At 44.9% G+C, this 12,229-nt stretch overlaps 1 protein-coding gene across 1 annotated transcript in view; it reads right to left on the bottom strand.

The window, feature by feature from the left end:
• The window catches only part of ATRN (attractin), a gene marked incomplete at its 5' end in the record, with an annotated part of 169,919 nt that overhangs the window by 79,705 nt on the left and 77,985 nt on the right, over positions 1–12,229 (bottom strand). Inside the window, 5 exons of the mRNA XM_051618313.1 lie at positions 4,188–4,325; positions 5,477–5,710; positions 7,877–8,062; positions 9,927–10,143; positions 11,603–11,784. Of these exons, the coding sequence (XP_051474273.1) occupies positions 4,188–4,325; positions 5,477–5,710; positions 7,877–8,062; positions 9,927–10,143; positions 11,603–11,784 (957 nt within the window). The remainder of the gene's footprint in view (positions 1–4,187; positions 4,326–5,476; positions 5,711–7,876; positions 8,063–9,926; positions 10,144–11,602; positions 11,785–12,229) is intronic.

Genomic DNA, 12,229 nt, shown 5'->3' with positions numbered 1-12,229 from the left:
CAAATACCTCTTTAAAACAATAGAGTCTCTTTATTTATCCATTTTCCTATGAGCTCCATAACTGCAGATCATTCCTGAGAGGACTGGAAGATGCACAAAGAGAAACTTTCTCATGGCTTTTGAAACAACTGTGAAGTTTGGAAACAAAATATTGAGCAAATGACACCCTCGCTGAAGTCTAAAAATGACAATTTCTCTTCAGATTCTGATGCTAGAGCAGAAAGCCAAAGTTATTGGAAATGGCTTAGACTGTGAAGCGTGGTCACAATACAGTGAGGAACCACCTTACAGCAAGCCTCCTTCCACCTTCTTCACAAACCATGGGGCACAAACTCATGGAATCATTAAGGTTGGAAAGGACCTATAAAATCATCAAGTCCAACTGTCAACCCAACGCCACCAAGCCAACTAAACACTGTCCTAAAGTGTTACATCCACACAACTCATTCAGAGATGGTTATGGTCAGCTTTGCTCCTTTTCCCACAGCTGTGACAGTCCAGCTTCCCAACAGCAACTGCCAAACACCGTATTTCCATACCAAATGTTTTAGCCATCCTTCCAACCCCCCTAGGAGGGGGGACAGGCAGGATCACAGCACCAGCAGCCCATGGTGGGCCACCACAAAATGCTCCATGGAAGCGTTCAGAAGCGCTGCCGTGGCAGTGATCTGATCTCAGGCACAACACCACCTTCCATGCTCTTGCAAATAACTTCCTTATCTACCTCGAACATATTTTTATGTGAAACTTTAATCAGAAAATTCAAAAAATCCTGAATGCAGAGAAAGCACCTTGCAGCTATTTTTACATTTGATGTGCTGCATTTCCTGCCCTTCCCGATTAACACTTCTCTGTGTTGGACAATTCCTCAAAGTAACAGCTGATTTACCCACCATTTAGGTATTATCTGCTCAGCTCTGCAAACACCAGTGCCTGTGATGATATGGAAACAATTCTTTGAAATAAGTAACTGCAGCTTGTCTTGTTAAAATTTTTTCAACACAAGTGATATAGCAACATTCACCTGCCCTGGTCACACAGAAGGAAAAGGCATCTTATTCCACCTTTTCCTTATTCTTCCCTGATTTTTGAACCCCGTTGCTACCACTTCCAGCTCTACCTGTTTAAAAGGCAACTATGAGGATGAAGGGGCTGGAGCATCTGCCTGTGAGGAAAGGCTGGGAGAGCTGGGGCTGTTCAGCTGAGAGAGAAGGAGGCTGAGGGGGGATCTCATCAGTGCTGATCAATATCTCCAGGGGGTGTCAGGAGGATGGGGCCAGACTCTTCCCAGGGGTGTCCTGGGACAAGACAAGGGGCAATGGGCACAAACTGGAGCACAGGAGGTTGAACCTGAAGATGAGAAAATCCTTCTTTACTCTGAGGGTAACAGAGCCCTGGAACAAGCTGCCCAGGGAGGTTGTGGAGTCTCCATCCCTGGAGACATTCCAACCCCACCTGGATGTGTTCCTGTGGGATCTGCTCTAGGGGATCCTGCTCTAGCAGGGGGTTGGACTAGATGATCTCCAGAGGTGCCTTCCAACCCCCACCACTCTGTGATTCTGTGAAAGACTCTGACCTGAAGAGAGCAGCTCAAATTCCGGAGGGCTCAGCAGAAAGGGAAATACCAAACACCAACACTACATATTTTGCCATTTTGAGGGTATCTATGGTCCCCAGGCTGCTGGGGCCATTGGGCTAATGTTGCAGAACTGCACATCAAAGGATTCACACTAGGCACAGAGTGTGCAAACACACAGATGTTTGTCCATCAGGATGGAATGTGCCCACAGACATTTCCAGCCTGGATGCCCTTGTGGGCTCTAAAAACAAAGCAGCACCCACCACGGCCCACACATGCACAGAAAGAGTGGAATCAGCACATCATTCATGGGAAAGGATGGAGGGACCATGGCTGAGAGGCCAGAAACAGCAGGAGTTGACTCTGCTGCCCACCAGCCAACCCTTATATGAAGATTTCCCCTCTGGGAATCTTTTCGCCCCCCAAAAAAAAAACATCTAAAGGGCAGCAGTTGTTCTGGATGCATCAGGATGGTTTCCTCTCACATTCCCTCTTCTGATCCACCTCAGTCTTTCTGCCCAGCCTCCTGCCTCCCTCTTCCTTTCAACCTCACAGTAACTACCATTAAATCACAGCAAATTAAAAACCTGGGCCCAAAGCACTTGAGAGCAAAGCACTTTTGACATGAGCTACTAGTTTCATCAGATAACGAATGAATGCTGTTCCACAGCCTCTCAACACATTTTCTAATTTCTTTTTCAGGCATCTGGATGACTTTAGTCTATCATTCATTATCTCAACAACAAACTATTTCTGGACAACCCTCATGCGAAACAGTCTGAAGTAACTTGCTCTCAATTTCCACACAGGGAGAACAGCGACAAATATCAAAAGGCACTTTGTGATCCAATGATTAAACCTGAATGCTCAGACTAGAATTATACATTTTCTCAGGCCAACACAGTCTCAATTTATTCATGCCTGCACTTCAAATTATCTTCACATGAAATGAGTTTAAGAATATCAGTGGTATTTAATCTTGCAGATAATGTTCTGAAAGTGTCAGAGATGCACCTTTCCCTTTCTACTCGTGCTGCTCTCCTGTCTGTTGTAATTTCATGTCCCAGCCACAACACCTCCCTTTTCTCTAAGTAAGGCAGCCTCCTCCTCTCTGTGATCTTTTCACCTTGGACTGTCTACTGGGAGGTTTTTCATATTCTCAAACCTCACATACTTGTTCTTGTTTCAGGAAACGGGACATTCATGCTGCAGCTCCTGACTCTCATCTTCATACAATCATAGAAAATGGTTTGGGTTGGAAGGGACCTTTAAAATCATCCAAATCCAACCCCCCTGCCATGGGCAGGGACACCTCCCACCAGCCCAGGTTGCTCCAAGCCCCATCCAACCTGCCCTTCAACACTGCCAGGGATGGGGCAGTCACAGCTTCTCTGGGCAACCTGGGCCAGGGTCTCACCACCCCCACACTGAAGAATTTCCTCCTCATGTCTCACCTAAATCTCCCCTCTTCCACTTTTGATCCATTCCCACCTGTCCTCTCACTCCCTGCCCTCGTCCCAAACTCCTCCCCAGCTTTCCTGGAGCCCCTTCAGGCACTGGAAGGTGCTCTAAGGTCTCCTTGGAGCCTTCATCCAAAAGGCCAATGCTACTTCCAGTAAACATATTAAATTAATTTCCATGTGTTTTCTACTAGATTGAATCTACATTTGGAAAAAGCAACTCAAAGTCTTCAGTGTCCCCTCATTAATCACCTTTACTTATTTCTTCTGGGACGCTTGCAAACTACCCACACTCATTTCTTGGAAGTACTGGTATTACTCTGACACCAGTGTTATTTCTGTTCAATCTTTTCCATCACTGTGCCTAATGACATCACCAAAATATATTCCATCAAAGGAGCAAGAAGCATCTTCCCTGACATCTGCACATCACTTATCACAGCTGGATTCTGGTTTAGAACTGGTCTCCCCATCCTACCCTACAATATTCCCAGTAACTCAGAATCATGTTGCAAGGTTCAAGGTCAAGACTTCAAATCTTAAATGGTCCTTTCCCAGCATTGCCTGTATTGGTCCTTCAAGAAACATGTTTTGCCCAGTTTGTGAACTGGATCTTGCAGAGCTGAACAATAGTCTTTGGGCCAAAGAGTCCCAAAGCAGTTGAGAAACTTAAAATGTCATTTTAAAAAGGATCACCTAATCCTGCACTGAAATCCAGACAACTTCTCAGTGAAATTTGGCCAAGCCATTTATGAGGCAGACAATTATAACAATACACCTAAAACTCATTAACCAAATCTAATAGAAGGCAGAACTTAGATAAGCACAAATTTGTCCAAGACATTGGGATTAACACTGCTTCTTTTCAAACCAGGGCTGTCAAACACTAAAGCACATTTTTCAATGTAGTCACCTAAACTTTACAAAGGAGGGTAACAAAATCATCTTTATCTTCTGCAATGAAAGCCAAAGAATTTCATCAAGCAGTTTCTGCATCTTTGATCTGAAGAAACAAGGATTGTGGCTTGCTTGCAGGAAAGAAGAAGTGTATTATCAGGGTATAATTTCAGTGAAGGCAGCAGAGGAATGAGTGAAGAGTGAAAAACATGAAAAGACTTCAGTGCAGGAAGATTTAAGGCATCACTTACGCTGACACGTTCCTCCATTAGTGGGGTCACCGTAGAAGCCTGAGATGCAAGTTTCACAGTGTTTGCCAGTTGTCAGGTTTTCACACTTCTCACAGATGCTTTCATTTACACACTTGCTGTGCCCATTGCACTGGCAGGCTGAAGAAAACAGAAAAGGATGATTTAGTGCTCAAATACAGCACTTCACATAGAGTCTCTGAAGTCTGTGTTCTGCAGAGGCTGAATGAAACCACTTTGTGCACTTTCCAAAGAGGTTCCTGCAGTCTTGCAAGGGATACATGAATTCAAAGAGAAGTGAGTGCTGAAAACCTGAAATTTAAAGCAACTCAAACAAAACAGAACTCCAAAACATTAAATTCATATTCAACAGACAGGACTGGAAGCAGGTGGTGGGACAGATTTACAAGGAGGAACCAGGAAGAAAGGGTTTAGCACAGTCCAAGTAATTTTATTCTACAGGTTTGGCATCAAAAGCATTATTTCAGAATCAACCTTCAGAGAAAGAATTGCCTTGCTTTCAAACACCCCTAAAAAAAATAAATAAACAAGAGTTTAACAGCTCAGTAAAGGTTTGTAGGGAAAGGAAAAATTCCTCTAGAGTAATGGACAGAACCATGTGATAGAATGATAGAATGGATAGAATAGTGAAGGTTGGAAGGGACCTTCAACATCATCAGGTTCCAACCCGCCTGCTGTGAGCAGGGACACCTCCCACCAGCCCAGGCTGCTCCAAGCCCCATCCAACCTGCCCTTCAACACTGCCAGGGATGGGGCAGCCACAGCTTCCCTGGGCAACCTATTCCAGCACCTTCCTACCCTCATGAAGAATTTCTTCCTGATGTCTGACCTAAATCTCCCTTCTTCGAGTTTAAAACCATCACCCCTTGTCCTCTCACTCCCTGCCCTTGTCAAAAGCCCCTCCCCAGCTTTCCTGGAGCCCCTTCAGGCACTGGAAGGGCTCTCAGGTTTCCCTGGAGCCTTCTCTTCTCCAGGCTGAACACCCCAACTCTCCCAGCCTGTCTCCAGAGCAGAGCTGCTCCAGCCCTCTGAGCATCTTTGTGACCCTTACCTAGAAGACGTCTTCATACAGGAAATCTATGCAGCTGACCTGCAGATACCTGCACAACTCTTTCCATCTCAAAATGTGTTATTTCTAGTTTGTCTTCCCAGCTCTTCTCCTCCCTCCATTACCAGGAGGCAACACAGCCACCCCCCCACTGTTAAGAAGCCCTTGTATTTAACTGTTGCCACCGTTGAAACGTTTGAATATCGAAACGTTGCTCACTTACCTGGACACTGAATAAAGGACCAATTATAGTTGTTCTCCACAGGACACATGGTGACATTAAGGACAGGCTCCAGGCTCTGCTTCCCAGTTGTGGATGGGGTTGGCATCTTGACTGGACCTCTGTAGGAGCCTTCAATGCACTTCCCTTTGCCGGTGTTGCTGGGATCGGTGCACCAGCCGCAGCCAGGCTGCTCCAAGCAGTGAGCACAGGTGCAGTAGCCTGAACAGTTTTCAGCTATTAAAAAGAAACACCAAACATTGTGGAATAAAGAATGATAAATAAATGCATCGTGGAATAAATCAGTGTAGCAAAGCACAGGCAACAATGAAGGTGGAAACCCTTGTGTATCTTTTCTGACCTTATGCATTTAACCTGCCAAATCCGTAAATATGTATTCTGGGTTTTTTATTAATAAAATATTATATTATATATTATATGCATGACATATATTAGTAATTTATTCCTTTTATTATGATTTTCACAGTACAATATATAGATATTTTCATTCCTACCAGCGTTATTTATTCTAGAATCTAAGAGAACCATTAACACAAAGGCTGAATTAATCAGTGAGTGAATTTTGAAACACCTCAACACACAAAGTTTTTCTTACCACTAAATGCCACTGGCTAAGACAACAGGTGAATGTTCCCCACTACAAAGATCTCTGATTGATTTGCAATGGCTCAGATTATCAAAATCAGCCATCTGGAAGTGAAGGCTAAGAATCAGTTTGTTTACTTGCTTTGAGTCTCTTCTCACCACACGTTTTAATATCACATGCTACTATTTCAATTCTTTATCCAAGCCAAACAGCACAGAGCACAAATACAGAACAGAATTTGCCTTCTTAGGATGCTCAGATCGAATACATTAAAAACATTGTGTAGGTCCTTGGTGCAGACTTTCTACCATGGATATTTAAATTGACAATATTTGCCTTTATAAAAAAGAGAGTTGCAGAAAAGCATTGTTTTCCATGATTTCAGCCTACTCATCTCCTGCCTGTTGCTTCCTCCATGTTTTAACCTCTGGCAATATGGGAAGTCCAAACCTTTATGTTTGAAAGTGACCTGACACTTGTTTTCTTCACTTCTTATTTTGCAACACTCTGAGCTACTCAAGTTTATTCTCATCAGCTTCCAAAACCTCCTGGAGCAACTGAGCAACTCAAGCTGCCCAACTTCCCTCCTGGAGAACAATGGTCCTTCCCTCCCTCCCAAGAGCTCTGGCTTTCTTGTCTCCCCTGCTCATACTCAGCTCCTAAAGAATTTAACATGAATTAAAAATCTCTAAAACTGTTTGATCACTTTTCCAATTTCTAGACTATTTCCCCACAGTTTGAAAGCAGAAAGCAACATTCCAAAGCACCATCCATCTTTTGCAATTTGCTCAGATCTACCTAAAAGAGGAAAAAAAAAATTAAATCATTTATTTAAAATAAGTTAAAAATTCTTCCTGTGGTTGATACACAGACAATACTTCAGAATTAAACAGTCGTGTAAACCCTAACTGGGATTTGATATAGATAATCTAAATTGCATGGCTCCATATATGAATAAAAGATACAGAGAAGAGATACAAAAAGAAGTTAATCATATGAACTGTGTAACGATTGATTTGAAGGGCAGGAGTTTAAATAATGAAATAAGTACTTTCCCCACAGGAAAAAAAGAAGTGGAGACTTCCTCATCTGACTTGAAAGCCTTCACTACCTGCCACTTAGTTTAATTGATAGCTCCTGTCACCAGGACCTAGTGCTTCACACGACACAGGATGGAGCTGCACAAATTCCTGGGGTCAGGCATTTCCCATTTTTGAAAATCCCCTGGAGAGCATGACCAGTGTGCAGAGCTTGGTGACCTGCAGAACCACAGCACCGTTCAGGTGGGAAAAGAAAGGCTGAGAGAGCTGGGGCTGTTCAGCCTGGAGAAGAGGAAACTGAGGAGGTTATCTCATAAATGCTTATAAATATCTGCAGGGGGGTGTCAGGAGGATGGGGCCAGTCCCTTTCCAGCAGCATCCAGTGACAGGACAAGGGGCAATGGGCACAAGCTGGAACACAGGAGCTTTGAGTTAAACATAAGGAGAAACTTCTTTACTATGAGGGTAACAGAGCACTGGGACAGGCAGCTCAGGAAGGTTGTGGAGTCTCCTTCTCTGGAGACATTCCAAACCTGTCTGGACATGTTCCTATGTGATCTACTGTAGGGGTGATCCTGCTCTAGCAGGAGGGTTGGACGAGATGATCTCCAGATGTCCCTTCCAACCTTGATGACTCTATGACCTCCAAGATCATCCAATCCAACCTTTGAACCTTCGAAGTCCAACCTGCGCTGGGCAACGTCAGCAGGTAAGAAGCCTGCAGCCCACCCACCAAGCCACAAAACCATCACTCACGTGGACAGCTGCTCATGGTGTACCACTCCATGCACTGCCCGTAGGGGAAGGAGGCCACGTAGGCGTTGGAGTCCACACACTGCTTCATGTTGCTGCACCACATGCACTCGGAGCTGCCGCTGGTGCACTCCCCGCAGGCGCTGCGCAGCGCGCAGGGCGTGCGGCACTGCTTGGCGCTGTGGTTGGCTGGGGGGACACACACAAGGGTCAGCTTTCTGCCACACAGGCACAGGTAAGAAGCCCCGAGAGACAAAGACAGAAGATAAAAAGAAGATAAAAAGCCCTGTCTATTATTCAGGCTGTAAAACAGCTCAGTCTCCCAGGCCTGAAACACTCGGTTTGTGGTGCGGGGATGCCGGCGGTATCTTGTACCACGGTGAACGTGAGGAACACACTAAGTCCACTAAAATCATTCTTTTTATGTTTTCTTCGTGAGCATTAATGCTTTTTAAGATAACCACCTTAAAAACAATTCAAATGGGCTTCTGAATGTGCTCTTTGCCTCTCTGCAGGCCTGTTGATGTGCTCCTTAGTTATCCTCCCAACCGACGTGTTGGGAAGAAACCCCACGATTCATGTGAGCACACCGGGGTGTTTTTAAAGTTATTTGATCAGTTTTACACATAAAACAAGTCCTGAAAGCAGAACTAACTCAGGAGTTTCTGGTGGGAGCCAGTGCTTTATCATCTATTTCAAGTAATTATTCTCAGACCATAAAATACAAGCTAAAGCTTAAACTAATCCAGAGTGCTGCAAGTCAAAATACACAGTTTTGAGCTCAGGTTCCATTCTCCTGCTCCTGCACTTCCACAGAGAATGATTTAAAGTGGTGCAGTTTCTTCAGGATTTTTATGTAATCAGCCAACTTTCTTCAAACTTCAAGAGGCACTAATTGCTATTCAGAAATAATCAGCTATAATGGAGAGTGAACAGACGAAGCCATTTGAAAAGATAGGCAGTTCCAACAAAGCTGGGAGAGTTTTCCCAAAAGCAAATAGCTGCTTTTTCGAAGTTCTCGTATCTCTGAAGTGTCTTGCCCAATTAATTTCAAACTTTGATAAAATCCTCCTCTGGCTATGGAGCAAGAGAGGGGAGAAAGGGGAGCTGAGTTGCAAAGTAGGTTTTATTATCTTTATTTTTTTTTTAAAGAGGAGACTGCTCCATACCGTAATTAACCTAAATGTCACGTTCAGGTATGAAATTTGGAGAAAAACAATGAAACTACCATGTACTTCCAGCACTTTACAGTTAAAGAGTGGAAATGGAGAGCTAATTTTTTATGTCTCAAATTCCTGTATGAAATAACTACAGATGACACTTCTTCAGAACGACTTTTATTTGGCAGTCATGATACGGGGAGTTTTAAATGCAATGAATGGGATCCTCTTTATTCTCTAGGAATCCTGGGGTGCATTAGGAAGAGTGTGGCCAGCAGGTCGAGGGAGGTCAATCTCCCCCTCTGCTCTGCCCTGGTGAGGCCACAGCTGGAGAACTGGGACCAGTTCTGGGCCCCCCAGTTCAAGAGAGAAGACAGGAACTGCTGGAGAGAGTCCAGGGGAGGGCAACAAAGCTGACTGGGGGGTTGGAGCATCTCCCTGATGAGGAAAGGCTGAGGGAGCTGGGACTGTTCAGCCTGGAGAAGAGAAGGCTGAGGACAGACCTTATCAGTGCCTACAAGTGTCTCAGGGTGGGTGCAGGGAGGATGGAGCCAGACTCTGCTCAGCAGTGCCCAGGGACAGGACGAGGGGCAAGGGGCACAAGCTGGAACATGGGAAGTGTCACTGAAAGACGAGGGAAAACTTCTTTAGGGTGAGGGTGACAGAGCCCTGGGCCAGGCTGCCCAGGGAGGGTGTGGAGTCTCCTTCTCTGGAAATGTTTAAGACCCCCCTGGATGCAGCCCTGAGTAATGTGCTCTAGGGGATCCTGCTTTGGCAGGGGAGCTGGACTGGATGATCTCTAGAGCTCCCTTCCAACCCTAACAATTCCATGAAATACAAATACTTCTGAGATGATCTGCTCCCCTTGAGAGACCCAAGTGAGATATTGTTACCTGGCCTTTCGCAGATGCTGCCGTTGACTTCATTGATGCACGTTGCTGCCTTCAGCCCCTGCTTGAAAGGCTCAGCTAAATAACCACAAAATCCAGCATCACTTGGTTCACTGGGAAGCCACTGGAGGAGGGTGTTGGTGAAGGGAGACATGTCTTCCCAGCACCAATAAGACACGTTGATTTTCCTCAGTCCAACCCATGGAGTCAATGTTTTGGGCTAGAAATAAAGTAGAAATGGTAGATTAATACCCAGTTTTATTACCTTAGGTATTAAAAGGAAATCCACGTCACCATATAAGGCTTATAACAACTTTGCCAGGTTAGATGTTGCAAAACTGTAATAAGGGAAATACTTGTTTCTCAATGCTATGAGAATTAAATGCCACAGAGTTAGAGAAATCCTTCAGGAAACACCAATGAATTCTTTTTTCCAACTGCATTTCCAGTTATCTAAACCAGGAGGAGAACAAGTCAAACATTCACAGTCTGTGACTATGAAATTAAACTGCAAGTTGCTCTTAATATGTTTGTAACTCCAAATAAAAAGGTTAGACACAGGACAACAATTTCTGGAGCTCCACTTTGACATCAGGAAGAAAACTGGCAGTCCCCTGTACAATTTAACTGATAGAATCCACCTCCTCTGCAGTCTGGCTGAAGAAGATCTCTGCTGTTGAAGAGTGTGTGTGGAGGGGTGGAGAGACAGAGCAGGTCAAATCTAAATTAGGATTGCTGGCAATAAAATTCTCACTTTGGAGAACCCACAGCACAACTACTGCTCCTGGCTATTTATTTTTTAGCACACTTTATTTGGGAGAGTGGCTTTGTAACTACATTGGTACAAGATGTTATTTCACTGTTCAGATCTTCTCTCCACCACACCACTTTGGTGGCACAGTTGTCCCAGCAATCCCACTGCCTCCAGCCTCCCTTTTCCTATAGCAGTCCCTTCCTGGCTGCCAGCCCTTTCCACAGTGGCCTCTAGGAGCCAAGAGGGGCTCTCCAGCCACAGCAGCTCTGCAGTCAGGACTTCAGCAAAGCTGCACAGCATCATTCTTTGTTAGGGCTTCAGCACCAAGTACACAGCCTGCCCAGAACACCTCCCCGCTTCTGCCAGGGACTGGAAAAAAAAAATATATGTATTTATTTTATTGGTGCACAAAGAGGGACAGATTCCAATTCACTTCTGCCTCCGACCAAAAAGCACCTGCCATTAAATCAAACATAAATAACTCCAAATAAGCCAAGCAGCTCTACAGAGTAAGAAGCCAACATTTTAAACATTCGCTTTCCTGAGCGGAATAAATAACTTTAAATGCTTTACATTAAACACCTCTGGTGCCCCAAAGGGACCTTTATTTCTAAAATACTGTGTACAAGCCACGAGAGGACTCCTGCTGCAGTCATGTATCCCACAAGAGAAATGCCTGTATGATTTCATTATAGAAAGTGATACCTTTGAGGCACCGTGTATGTTTATATTTATCTTTCTCCATTTACATTCTCTACAATTTCAGCTCAAAAGCGCCCGCGGGGGATGTTGAATTTCAAAAGAAAAATCAGTCCTTTTCAGTTAAGAGGCATGTCTGTTCTGTGCAGAGCACACAATACCACAGCAAGGACAATTCCACAGCCAGAGCTTAATTACTCAGGGGACATAAAAGAGAAGCACTCACCGAAGACTGCATCTTTTGCAGCTCCTTTAAAACAAATTCTACCTTCTTCTGGGTCGTGAGGGAAGCCAGGGAAGCACCACTGGATCTGCAGGACAGCTTGGCATGATCATAGGTCTCCTTTGCATTTGTAATTTTCAAGCAGGAGTTGCCAACCAAATGCCAGTTTGTTCCACAGGTATTTTCTGCAGGGTGGGGAGGGGAAGAAAGTAAAGCCAGAGATGCAAGTGACCTTCACATTGTTCAAAGTAGTGAAAGAGCCCTTCCATCAAAATAAAACCTACAGCCCCAGAACAAATCAGTATGAATTACTGGCATGCTCAGAAGTATGAGAAGCTCAACATGAGCCAGCACCATGTGCTGGAAGCCCAGAACCCAACCATGTCCTGGGCTGCATCAGAAGGAGTGTGGGCAGCAGGGCCAGGGAGGGGACTCTGTCCCTTTATTCGGCTCTCATGAGACCCCACCTGGAGCACTGTGTCCAGTTCTGGAGCCCCCAACAAAGAAGGACATGGAGCTCCTGGAGAGAGTCCAGGGAAGGTCACAGAGATGTCCCAAGGGCTGGAGCAGCTCTGCTCTGGAGACAGGCTGGGAGAGTTGGGGTGTTCAGCCTGGAGAAGAGAAGGCTCC

The sequence above is a fragment of the Apus apus genome, chromosome 4, assembly GCF_020740795.1.
Source record: "Apus apus isolate bApuApu2 chromosome 4, bApuApu2.pri.cur, whole genome shotgun sequence".
Taxonomy (NCBI): Eukaryota; Metazoa; Chordata; class Aves; order Apodiformes; family Apodidae; genus Apus; species Apus apus.
Note: the sequence above shows the minus strand (reverse complement) of the source record. Positions and strands in the feature narration are given on the sequence as shown.